This window comes from Miscanthus floridulus, chromosome 1 (assembly GCF_019320115.1).
Source record: "Miscanthus floridulus cultivar M001 chromosome 1, ASM1932011v1, whole genome shotgun sequence".
In the NCBI taxonomy this organism is placed as follows: domain Eukaryota; kingdom Viridiplantae; phylum Streptophyta; class Magnoliopsida; order Poales; family Poaceae; genus Miscanthus; species Miscanthus floridulus.
In genome coordinates this window covers 119,161,699-119,174,875 of record NC_089580.1, presented here as the reverse complement: position 1 = coordinate 119,174,875, position 13,177 = coordinate 119,161,699, and the positions used below count along the sequence as shown (strand labels likewise).

Below are 13,177 nucleotides of genomic sequence, written 5' to 3'. Positions count from 1 at the left end.
TCCACTAATCTAGCCCATTGCCACGTGGGTACACGCTATTCCCGCCATCTCTCCACTCCTAGTGCGTGAGTAGCCATTCTCGTAATAGAATCGCCAAGTTCAGGCTTACTAGAGTATGTGGTTAGTACTACAAAGTCTCACCGCACATAGTTCAACAACGGACGTGCCTTAATCGACACAGATGGAAAAAACCTGCTCACAAGACCTCCATGTCTTGTGGCTCACACACACCGAGTCCGCCCGGTCTAGATTTATTACTCCACATTCCCATATCACATGATAACATAAGTTAATCAAATCCCGTTTAAAGTTCACAGGTGATAGGTAATCACCTGACTTTCATCGTTCTACGCATAGCTAAGCATAACTAGGCATATACGAATTTAAAACAAATAATATGGTAATTATGGAATAACAAAGTGGATAATGTACCAATTTGACTTGTACTTGACTCCTAATCACTTAATGTAGTAAAAAGAAGCAAAAGCGAAATCAATTTATAAAATACAAGGTAGGGTTGTATGCATCCGGGGCTTGCCTTCGTTGACGAAAAAGTCTGGTTCCTGCGACGTTTCACAAGTATTCGATCCGACTTCAACAGACGGATTAACTTCCTCAACAACTTGATTAATTACCATGTATTCACCTTCGTTCACTACACGTAGTAACAATGCCATGTTCAACATGATGCGGAATACGAAACATGATGCTCGATGATGGATGCAAAAATTAAGAATTTGAATACAACTTTCCTTCACGGTACAGTGGCAAGTCAAACTAATCAAACCTTTTTCGCAACACCCAAATCAATTGCCAAGGATCATTATCAACTAATCACCCAAGGACATCACTCAATCAAAAATTCAAACAAAACCTAATTCATTAAAGGTTACAATTTGCTTTTATGAATTAATTATTTAATTCAAAATTATGAAATAAATCAACTTATTCTAATTGAGCTCAAAATTTTTGTAAATGTTCACTACATAATAAGTAAGTGGCAAAATAATTTTCATAATTTTTGGACAATTAACTAAGCCTAAAAAAATCATGGAAATCCCTTTATTAATAAATTGAGTAATTTTTATCACATTCAAAAAGTACTGAAAAACATTATTTCATATTTTTCTTAAATACTACACATCACAGAGAAGTCACACAAAAAATTTCATAATTTTTGGAGCTCTAAATAAATCTACACAAAAATAACAAAAATAGACACTATTCATTCAAATATGAAAATAGAAAAATTCCATTTGAACGTTGAGTCACTGACAACCCGACCCCACCTGTCATCCCTAACCTCGCGCGTTTGACCACGACGGTGACGGCACTGACCGGCGTAAACTCGTCGACGGTGAGTCCAACGGCGACGGCCAAAGTACCAAAATGATCACCAAGACTAGGCGCATCGATTGATGTCCCTATCAGCACTGATTACGGCCCTATACTAGCTCGTCGTCGGCCATGGCGGACGCGGTGGCACGGCAGCGCTACGCCGGCGACGTGAGACCTGTAAAGCTTAAACAGAAGGCCTAGGAAGCATCAGCAGCTCACCCCAAACGCGACTGAGTAGAGCACAAGGCCGGAGGAGCAACGGATAGGTGGATCGACGTTCCGAGCAAGCACGACAGAGCAGATCATCGTCGGTGGCGATGTTCCGGGAGCTGTGGTGGTCAAAATGAGAAATCAATGGGTCATGGAGGACTACAGCATCGTGGCGAAGCTGAAACAAGACTCAGCAGGGGCAGAGGATCACCGTAACACGCTGGCCACGGTGAAGCGCTCGCGACGGGGACGCTGCCGGCCGCGAGGAAGAAGAGCGCGCACCGCGAGTTTTCGGTGAAGACAAGCCATAAGGACTGGTTTGCTGGACGCGCAAAGAACTAGCGGAGCTGAGACACGCTTTGCTGCGATGGCGCGGGCGTTTGTTCGACGGCAAAAGCTCAACGGAGTTATGGCGACAGTGTCGGGAAAACAGAGGAAGGGAAACGGCGAAGAACGGCGACGGCTTAGGCCTTAAGGAGCGGCCAGAAGCGCAACGAAGCCACGCAGGAGCCTTTCCCACGCCAGCGCGAAGCCGAGGACGTCCACGCTCGCGTCTGGAAGCGAACCGAAGGTCGCCGGCGGTGTAGCTACGGCGGTGAACACTGTTCACAGTATTTACAAGTTTGTCATTCGCCAAAATTCACAAATTACTCTCAAATTTTCATAACAACTCAAAAATCTCCAAAAACAAAAGTTGTTCAAAATCAAAAGTTCTACAACTTTACTTTTATAACCAACTCCTAATTCGGTCTAGATTTTGAAATGAACTTTTGAATTCAAATGGGGAAATTTAACGAATTACGCCTTTTTGAATTACTCCAAATTTTACTACACAACTTGAAAAACTCCAAAAACAAACTTTGCTTAACTTGTCAAGCTCTACACTTTTGCTTTTGGACTCAACCCCAAAATATGCATAGATTTTGAAATGGATTTTTAGGGTAGGATTTAAATGCTGAAAACCGGGGTTTTCATGAAAAATTCAAAATCAAACAAACTTTAAGCTTGAGTCAAACAATACAATTCAACACATACCACATGAATATAAACTTGTTTTAGTGTATGCATCTCAAAGTTTTTAATATGACCAATTGCCTTGCAATGCATATGATGATATGGCAGTTTTAGTATTTAAACACCCGGGGTGTTACAGTTTAAGGGAAAGCCTATGATTCCTGGACTATAAAGGGCCCAAAAGTTAAAGTATCTATTTCAGATCAGAGACATATATTGTAGCTGTTAAATCTATTAGCGATTGACCACAACAATGAAACATGCTCTATGCATCATCTGTGAAGAAATGAGTAAGGAGAAAAGGATTGAAGTTTAAAGTTTAAAGATAAAAGTAATAGTGTGAGATCAAGGGGGAGAATGTTGGAATGATCTCCCAGCCAATAAGCCCAACGACCTATTGGGCCTTGGTCACGCGCCCTGATCGGGGGCGCCCAACCCTACATGGTTGGTGGGCCCCCGTTGCACTGCGCTATATAAAGTGGTGGGGGCCGGTGGCTCATTGTACGAGGTTCACCGTGAGCCACTCCGCCCCACCAACAAACCCTAAGTCCGATCTCGAAGAGGGTGTGCAGCCAGCGACGGGAAGTTGCCACCGTCATCACCGTCGGCCTCACTGCACCGCCACCGCGTCGCCGGACTTCACCAACTCTTCTTCGACCATCGCTGCCCGTGCGCAGAACGTCACCGACCGAACAAGATGGCCGGATCCTCCTCGACAGCGCCCTCCGATGGTCTGTACACTCCCATCCACTCTCCTCTCTCTATCACTCTGTAGTACGGTTCATTAGGTTTTCTACTTGTTCATCCTAAATACAAAGAACCACCCGACTAGATTCTACTCTAGATGATCTTGGGGAATCTAACAGATGTTGGTCAAAGCACAACCTTGGATCGGTGTTTTTTTAGACTGATCGAATCGGTGAAACTTGCTAGTAACTAACGGGGCACATGCACCGTTTGTGCTAGTGGTCTGGCCTGCAAGGTTGAGCCCTACAGGGCTTGGCTTTCATCTGAGAGGGCCTAGGGCCTAGGGCCCGTAACCGCAACAGGTAAGGGGACTTGTCAGACGAGTGGTGGGGTAGCCTAATCGGAGGGGGAAGAACCGCCGGAAACCGGTGATGGTAGCCGGGGGCGCAGCACGGTTAGGGCGTCCCCAATGCACCACCAGCATGGAGTGCTGCCTCAGAGTTCACGTCTGTATAAGTTCTCCATGTCATTACAAACTATAGCCCTGTAGGGTGACAGAGCGTCTTGTAGATGGAACAAAGCTTCAGCTGACAAAAGCTGTGGGGTGGTGACGGAGACCGCGTGGTGGCCTTGTGTGTAGCCTCTGCACAGCATCTTCCCATGCATCTGTCAAAAAGTAACACGGGAGAGGGAGAAAAGCAAGTGGACCATGTCCTGGTCTTCAACAAGATGTGGAGTGGTCTACGTTGAGAGCCTAGGAGTTCTAGGTCTTACATGTCTAGCTATACTGTTACTTTAGACTTAAGCCAACACGCTTGCTAGCCTGCGTTGGGCCTGCTCTTAGCTATTTTAATAGCGCCTTAGTTGGTACTAGGCTTACAGGTGGGATGGGGTTTTAGGAGAACATGCATAGCTGCTCCCACAAAATCATATTTTATGGTAGTTTTTTTTAGAAAATGTTTTGTGGTAGATGCAGACCAGCTCCAACTTGTTTGTGGCATCATGTGAGCTGTTCCGCGAAGCCCATTGGACGAGAGCGCAAGCCCACAATCGTCCCGCAAGAACCTGCAACAATATGGTTGTGACCTGCCTCCGCCGAATATCCAGCCACAACCCGCTCCTTGTTCAGGCCAGGCGATGTGCCGGCGGGTGTCCATCGGTTGGGAGCTCAGGGTGGTGGGCGCGGAGGGGGACGAGGAGTTCATCTTCCCCGGCGGCGACTCCATGGAGCGTAGGGTGCTGCAGGGCCCTGGGTAGCACGGCCGATGTCGCCGTCCACCGCATGGCAGCCGGCGACGTCCACGAAGTTCGAGCGCGGAGCAGGAGGACGACGACGAGCACGCGCAGCTGGCCGCTGTGCTGTCCGTTTCCGGCTTTCCGCCCCGGGTCGTGGACAGCCACAAACCCGACCCCGGCGGTCGCTTTCGTTCCAAGAAGAGGATGAGAGATTCAAGTGATCGATCACTCGTAGCCCAACGTTCTCAATCCCAACCCCATCCTCGCTTCCTCGCTGCCATGCCGATAATTTGTAGCCACACTTCCATCGCTCACTCTCGTTCAGTAGCTCCCATTACATCCCGACAAATGGAGTCTCCGTCATCACCTTGTCCAGCCTCCTCCGTCTGCTCAGGATGAGGGAGGAGCGACACATCAGTCGGCAAGACGAAGCCCAAACTTTGCCGCTTCTTCCTCCTCTTCACCCCACGAACTCCACTCCATGGCCGCGACCGCCATGGTTGGGATTACTAATTTAGGCTGCCGCCACGACCCGCTCTCCTCCCTTCCCCGCGCCACGTCAGCCGGCAGCTCCTGTGCGCTTCCTCCTCGATGCCGCCGTTTCAGACTGCTCACTCCCCGTTCTTCTTGCTGCTCCCCTTCCTCCTCTGTTTCTCCGCGCCGGGTCCTCCGACCAACAGCAGCACTGAAGCGCATCCCTGCCGGCGACACCAGCTTCGTGGGTCCAGCCAACAATGACGCCACCACGCTTAACCGATCATCATCGTCCGACCTTCGCCGCCGCCTGATCGTCCCCAAGTCCACCGCTAGCACTGGACACGCCACTGCTTCCTCAGGAGTGCTGCCCGCCGTGAGAAGACGCTCTTTTCATCTTTTCCTTTATATTACTTATAATAATGCTCTTATTAAAATTCACATCTTTTCCTCTCTAGCTTCTAGAATTGAACCCGATGCGTGTATGCAGATTCTTGGGGTGGCACATCTGGTTGTGTCGCTGGGCATTATGCTCGCCGCCGACAAGTTCCTCAAAAAGGCATTCGTCGCCGCAGGCATCAAGTTCCCAAGCGCCCTCTTCGGCATGTTCTGTGTCTTCTCTGTGCTAGTCGTCTTCGACACATTCGCGCCTCCTCTCGCGAAGGCGTTCATGAACTTCTTTGAGCCTGCCACAATGTTCATCAAGAGGTGGCTACCCGTGTTCTACGTCCCGACACTGGTCGTGTTTCCGCTCGCCATCACGGAAATCCCAGCGGCTTCAGCATTCAAGATTTTTTCAATCACTTGTATGTATTATTCTCGATCACATTTTTCTTTCTGTCATTGTTTCTCTTCACAGCGAATTTCATTTCAAAACATTAAATTGGAACAGCTACTTTTATATACTGTTTTGATTTTTTTTATGGAAATACTGTTTTAATTTTGCCCGCTTTTTCAGTGGGTGGCTGGTTTGCTACCCTCACAGTTGCAGGATATGCAGTGTTAGCTGTGAGAAACCTTGTGAATACAGAGCTTATTCCAGATACAGAGCCCGTGAGCAAGCCGTCGCCATTTTCTACGTCGGAAATCTGGTCATGGACTGCTATATTCGTCGCATCATTTGGTGTTGCATATTTCAATCCCACGGCACTTGGTACCACCGCAAAAACATGCCTTCCTTTCCTGCTTGCTGCTAATGTGCTGGGATACATGGTTGGTTCTGGGTAAATATGCTTATATAAACTCGATCAATATGATCCAAACTATGTAAACAGTTTGTTCAATTTTATCTGACGATCTGGGTATTTTCAGGTTACCAGCTGGTGTCAAGAAAGTGTTGCATCCAGTCATCTCCTGCGCACTTTCTGCAGATTTGGCAGCAGCAGCGTATGGGTACCTCTCCGGCTCTGGATTTGATGCTGTGCTAGGTTCATAAGCTATAAACCCTAAATATAGTCCTACAATTATATCACAATTTTTTTTAGTTTCAGAAGAGTTGCCTTGAAAGCATTGGCGCTGGAGTAACATAGAACATACACATGATATATATCACTGTGCTCTAAAAAAAAGTGGTTGTCCAGGTGATTACCTCACAAAGGCGGCCTCTAATCCTGGAGCCGGTGACATACTGATGGGTTTCCTTGGGTCTGTGATCATATCATTTGCATTCTCCATATTCAAACAGAGAAAGGTACTACTGCACATGGTTATCTTGTGACATCGTTTCGGTTAAGCTCTGTTCTGCTGCAAGTGACTTTTAGCTGATCGTCGACTTGTCCATGCTCCTGAGCCCTGATTTCAGCTTGTAAAGAGGCATGCAGCAGAGATTTTCACATCAGTTGCCATTGGAGCTACATTCTCTCTGTACTCAACTGCTATCATAGGGCGCCTGGTTGGGCTAGAGCCATCGTTGACCATATCCATGTTGCCAAGGTGTATTACTCTGGCGCTGGCTTTGAGCATAGTATCTTTCTTTGAAGGTAAATCTTGGTAGTCCATCCTCCTGTGAATTTGTTTGGGTTATCATGATAAGTTCCCTAGATTGTATTCACAGGCAATTTAACCATCGGTCGATTACTTGACCTAAACATGTAGTGATTGACTCGATTCCTAGTGTTAAATCTTCCAGCTATAGGTCTTTGCGGTAATTTGCTGACGGGCACTGATGGCTCATGGTTTCTTGTGGTTCAGGAGTAAACTCTTCAGTAACTGCTGTCGTGGTTGTCCTTACTGGGCTCCTCGGTGCGAATTTTGTGCTAGCAGCTATGGAGAAAATTGGTCTGAAGGACCCCATCTCCAGAGGAATAGCGACAGCTGCCAGGTAATTTGCTCGATATATGTCGATCTGCGTCATTCAGTCATTCTTCATTTGTGAGCGTGATTAGGCCCTGACTGAATGTAATCTTTGCTTGGCTAATGGTGTAGTGCTCAAGGACTAGGAACAGCAGCACTGTCAGCCAAGGAACCTGAAGCACTCCCTTTCTGCGCCATCTCTTATAGTTTCACGGGAATTTTTGGCTCGCTGATTTGCTCGGTTCCAGCAGTCAGGCAAAGCTTGATATTCATAGCTGGTTAAGAGCAGCTCATGATGATCTGAATTTTAGGATTTAATTCTGTAGATAAAAGAAGCAGCTTTCTCCGTGTAAAAGAAGTTATGTTCAGAAGATGAAGAAGCAACGCCCCACATGTTGGGTCAGGATCTATTATATATAGGGGCTTGAAAAATGGTGAATAATTCTGTAATCAGGATGTAACTAAAATACTACAATTTTTGTGACAAAATACTACTACTAGAGCAAGATGGATCCATTATTTGTTTGATAGTTTGTGATATCGTCTTTCTCCCTTCTTAGAAACAAGAGATATAAAGTAGTATGTTTGATAAAAATCAACATTTTTCAAAGACAAATTACGGTGTGCAGTTGGATAAAAATTATTCTAGCTTTAGTTGCGGAGCAAGCACACTTAGCTAGTAGACGGATGACTCGCTGGAGATGAGGTTGATACTCGACAGTCACACGGGGCCACCGTGGGTGTAGTGTGTAGTATAGGTACTAACAAATCCAGCAGACATGGGTCAAGTGGTTGTGGATGATGTTTACAAAGCATGTGTTGTGACCATCTAGGAGGGCTTAGGTGATGTGTTAGGGTTGTGCAAGCTAGAGGTTGAGTCCCTAATCAAGAGATAAAAGTAGTGACTAGGGATTGAATCAACTTTGAGAAAAAGAAGAAAAATCATGAACTTGGGCATGGCAACTTAACTCTGAGGTTTGGGTGGTCCTTGGGTCACCAAGATTATGATTAGACCTTGCTCCTTCTTGCTTCCAAGTGAGGGAGAGGATTTGACCAAAATGAAGAATCTCTTGCACAACCCATACAAATTCAATTAGAGAGGAGATTTGATTCCATGAGATGATTGAGCAAGAAAGGGACTTGAGCTTGCACTTGAGATGGTGGAGCATCTAGTGACCTTCTTCTTCCTTCCATGCATGGAGAAATCAAGAGTTAGGGTTTGAAGGGAGATTCCAAGGAGAATGAAAAGGGGATTTCTTGAGCTCACCCAAGAATGGAGATGAGATGATCTTCTCCTTGAGATGTTGAAGTTTGGTTTCATCCTTGATCTTCTTTTTCTTCTTTTCTTTCTCTTCTTTCTCTCCTTATTCTCACTTGTTCTTGCTCCTTCAGATATATATATATATATATATATATATATATATATATATATATATAGAGAGAGAGAGAGAGAGAGAGAGCATGCGTGAGTGAGTGAATGAATGGGAGGGTGAGTGGAGGAGGGCTGGATCACTAGATGGGAATCTTCGTTCACTTCAAGCTGACAGGTTTGTCCAAGGCAAGGGATAGATAGACAACTCATCCAAACTGATTCTGACGACTAAGTGTTCAGGACGGTCTGACAGGACACTAAATTTGGGATTTTGGATTTGAAGGAAGGAGGTTGATGTTGGGACCATGATCTTCACATAGAGAGTTGGTAGGAAACTTTGGAGAGTTAGGGAGGTGCTTCTTGGGTGATACCTTGGAGAATCTCATTGAGTCAACTACAGAGTTGACCAAGATTGATTTTGTTTGGCTTAGGCTGATTGAAGGAGATCATGAGAGTCGATAAGCGAATTTGGTGTCGTTGTCCTGTAGAAAGTGGATCAAAGGCTTGGGTCAGAATTCAGTGAGGGTTTTGGTAAGGGTCTTGGGCTTCGAGGGGCGTTTCTTAAGAAGTTTAAGTTGGAACAACCGTTGAGTCATGAGTCATGATATAGCTAGTCCTCTACTCCCGCCTCGCCCCCATCGTCTCCGCGTGCTCCGCGCACTTGGACCTCCTCCAACGCTACATGTCCTACATGCGGCGATGCCATCCGCTCCCGCACCGCACATGCTTCTTCCCCACCTACATCCAAACTCTTGCCTACCAATCCCTTCTCCTTGCTTCTTAACGCCGTCATCCGATGGCCCAAGGAGGGGGAAGTGCAAATCATTCTCCTGCTTGCCGCCATCGCTGGGCTTCGACGTGGCACGCAAGAACCCTCCGCACGTGCGCGGCCCTTAGACCTGACGATGACGCAACTGCTGCGGCTAGCCTCGCTGAGTTAGACAGGGCCCATTTGGTTTGGGCTCGACATCGGCGGTGGCAAGGGCACACTGGCGGTGTGGCTCAAGATGCTCGCCAACGCCACAGTGCTGACGAACACCTTGAACCTGGCGCGGCCTACTTGGAGGCGACGACGGCGAGCGAGGTGGTGCCGTTGCATGTGCTGCTGGAGCAGCGATTCCCAGTAGGGGACAGGACCACGGACATGGTGCGAGCGGGGCACGCCGTGAACGTTGGTTCCTGGATGCGGTGCTGGAGTTCCTGTGGTATGACGCCGACCGTGTGTTGTGCCTGGGCGGGCTGCTCTGGGTGGACCACTTTTGGTGCCAGGGGAGCAACCTAGAGGGCGTCTACGTCGCCATGCTGTGAAAGTTCGGCTACAAGACTATCAAGTGGGTCAGCGTCGCCAGGGGCAACAACGGTGGTAAGGACGAGGTCTATCTCACCGTTTATTTGGGGAAATGACACGGGAATTCATCCATCAACGAGTATCTTCTTTGGAGTAATCCAATGCAAGTGCCCTGCAAACTCGCAGCATTCAACTTATGTTATCCTACTCCTAGATTTCTATCTCAATGCATATGCGTGCAACAACGTAAGCAATAGAACCGAGGGCACCCCCAGCGATTTTTTTTATTTTTAACCCTTTTCTAAAACAAATTCCAAATCTAACACCGTAGCTTTTTTATTTTCAAATATAACATTTTTGGCCGCGCAAAAGTCCGTGGCGCGGCCAAAACACGCTGTCGTGCCACATGCATCGGCGCGGCACGATCTACCACGTCAGACAACGATTTTCACATGGAAATCCTTGCCGCGCCACTGCCGTTGGCATGGCAGCACTGTAGCACCACGCCATACAGACTGGCGCAGCAAGGCGTAACCTTAGAATTCATATTATCTCGGATGAAGATGATCTTCATATGAAATTATAACTCTCGACCAGATCTATAACTTTTTAGTTTTGAGTTTTTTCATTTGAGGTTGTTAAGATGCTCAAAAAAATAAACAAAGTTTCAACAGTATATTAATCACGTACGAGCGCTTGTCGTCTTGGAAAAATCATATCGTTCTTATATGGTTTTAAATGGAGATACTTTCTATATGAAACTTGTAGCCCTAGATAAGATCTACAAATTTGTAGTTTTGAGTTTTTGCATTTGAGATCATTAAGATGCTCAAGAAAAATAATATAAAGTTTCAGCATCATATTAATCGCGTACATACGCTTGTCGTCTTGGAAAAATAATATCTTTCTTATATGGTGTCAAATAGAGATATTTTCTATATGAAAGTTATAACTCTCTGTGGGATCTACAAATTTATAGTTTTGGATTTTTGCATTTGAGATCATTAAGATGCTTAAAAAATAATAATATAAAGTTTCAGTATTGTATTAATCGCTTACAAGTGTTCGTCCTCTTGGAAAAATCATATCTTTATTATATGATGTCTAATTGAGATACTTTCTATATGAAAGTTATAGCCCTCGATAGAGTCTATAAATTTATATTTTTGAGTTTTGCATTTGAGGTTGTTATCTTCGATGCACGATGTGACTTATTACTAATCGAAAGTCGACTCGGGAATTCAAGTACTACCCAAAAAAACAGATGAAGATGATTGATTTGTTAGACTGATGGTAGATAGTTTAGTCACACACTATTACTATCTCACTACACTTTCATCAACGTTTCGCATAAAAGTTTTATGCAAACATAGTGAAAAAAGTTACGTAACAATATACATTGTTAATTGTAAAATTGGCGAGATCTAATAAACTTAAAAATTAAACTATGACCATAACATATTCCTTTTATCGTTTAGTATAACCATATTCTCTCATCATATTTTCTTGTATTAAAAAAGGGTACTTTTCTCTTAAACTAATGGTCAAGCACGTGTGGCACGCACCAGAAAAGATTTTTATGAGGCGTTAAGCTCAAGTACATCATTAATATACGCTAAAACTTTATATTATTGTTTAGCGTCTTAATGACCTTAAATAGAAAAATTAAACTATAAAGTTGTAGATCTTGTGAACTAGACTCAACTCTGTCCCAGAAAAGTTCAATAATTTATTTGATCTAAATTTCTTTGGGTAGAATTTGAATTGAAACTTGAGCTTATCATGTACCGCGGCGTGGGAATTTAACACTTGTTCAAGTTTGTTTTAAAACATGCTTAGTCACGTCGCGCGCTTAGGATAACAACCTCAAATGACAAAACTTAAAACTATATATAAAGTTATAGATCTCATCAAGGGCTACAACTTTTATGTAGAAAGTATCTCCATTTGATACCATATAAGAAATATATGATTTTTCCAAGACGACGACGTTTGTACGTGATTAATATACTGCTAAAATATTGTTTAATTTTTTTGAGCATTTTAACGACCTCAAATGAAAAACCTCCAAACTAGAAAGTTGTAGATCTCATTGAGAGCTATAATTTTCATATAAAGATCATCTTCATCCAAGATCGTATGAAAAAGATATAATTTTTCTAAGGTTGCACCTTGCCACGCCTGTCTGAATGGCGTGGGGCTACAGTGCTGTCGCGCCAACGGAAGTGACGCTGCAAGTATTTCCACGTGGAAATCACTGTCCGACGTGGCAGATTGTGCCGCGTCGATGCATGTGGAGCAACAGTGTGTTTTGCCCATGTCACGGACTTTGACACGCTCAAAAGTGTTAAATTTGAAAATAAAAAAACAATAGTGTTAGATTTTGAATTTGTTAAAAAAAGAAGGAAAACCCCCTGCGGTGGTGAAAACGCTAGCTCAGATGATTTTCTATTGGTCACAGAGGGGCGAGAATAACGCACTCGCTAGTGTCACATGCACCCGGAGGAGGCATCCTCTCTCAGTTCCGATCTCATATACCTGTGCTTTTAGTTTTTTCTTGAGTTTATTGTTTTAAGCTTCCAGCTCAGCCGAGGATTTGATCGTGCCATCGAGGACATCCTGATGTGCAAGCTATACATTGGTAAAATTTATATTATTATATTTACAATCAATCCGCCTGACTCTTCGTGAGAGTACATTTTACAGGACTCGCCATAAGATATTTTTGAATTTTTTTATTCACTTTTTTTTTGCTAAACTATGATTATGCCCATGCGTCGTTACGGGAACAAACAAGGGAGGCCAACATGCCAACACTCTGTCCACTAAAGCGTTAAGATTCGGTGTCGTGGAAACCTGGTTCGTTAAAACAACAAAACAAGTCTTAAAATCTCAAGCAAAGGTTTGTTCCAAGGGATTTCGTCAAAAAAAGCATTTCACTGAATCATAGAAACCAAGACCAGTTAAATCATTAAATCATCCCAATTTTAACAAATACTCCATCCAACCATATAGGAAGCATGCATTCATAAATCAGTATCAACATCAGGCAACAGGTTCATATTGAAAAAAATTGTGCATATAACTACATCTATGAAGAACGAGAACCAGTAACCATAATAATCTTCCTCATCGCAGCTATGAACTAAAACTTAAGAAAATAGGAGTGTCTACAAAAGTTACGCAGGTATAGTGATCATCCACCGTATAATCTGGACATTCATTATTGCCAAAGCATCAAGATTGTTGTTCCTGACAAAAACAGG

At 44.4% G+C, this 13,177-nt stretch overlaps 1 protein-coding gene and 1 pseudogene across 1 annotated transcript; both read left to right on the top strand.

Moving 5' to 3' along the window:
- The first annotated feature begins 4,407 nt into the window (after positions 1-4,407).
- LOC136539531 (plastidal glycolate/glycerate translocator 1, chloroplastic-like) lies at positions 4,408-7,781 on the top strand. Its single transcript, XM_066531497.1, has 8 exons — positions 4,408-5,335; positions 5,450-5,765; positions 5,918-6,182; positions 6,271-6,386; positions 6,540-6,649; positions 6,761-6,938; positions 7,150-7,279; positions 7,384-7,781. Exons 1-8 carry the CDS (start codon positions 4,967-4,969, stop codon positions 7,532-7,534), a joined length of 1,635 nt encoding a protein of 544 aa, XP_066387594.1. The 5' UTR covers positions 4,408-4,966; the 3' UTR covers positions 7,535-7,781.
- Positions 7,782-8,767: 986 nt separating this feature from the next.
- LOC136462204 (probable methyltransferase At1g29790) lies at positions 8,768-10,027 on the top strand (annotated as a pseudogene).
- Positions 10,028-13,177: the final 3,150 nt, after the last annotated feature.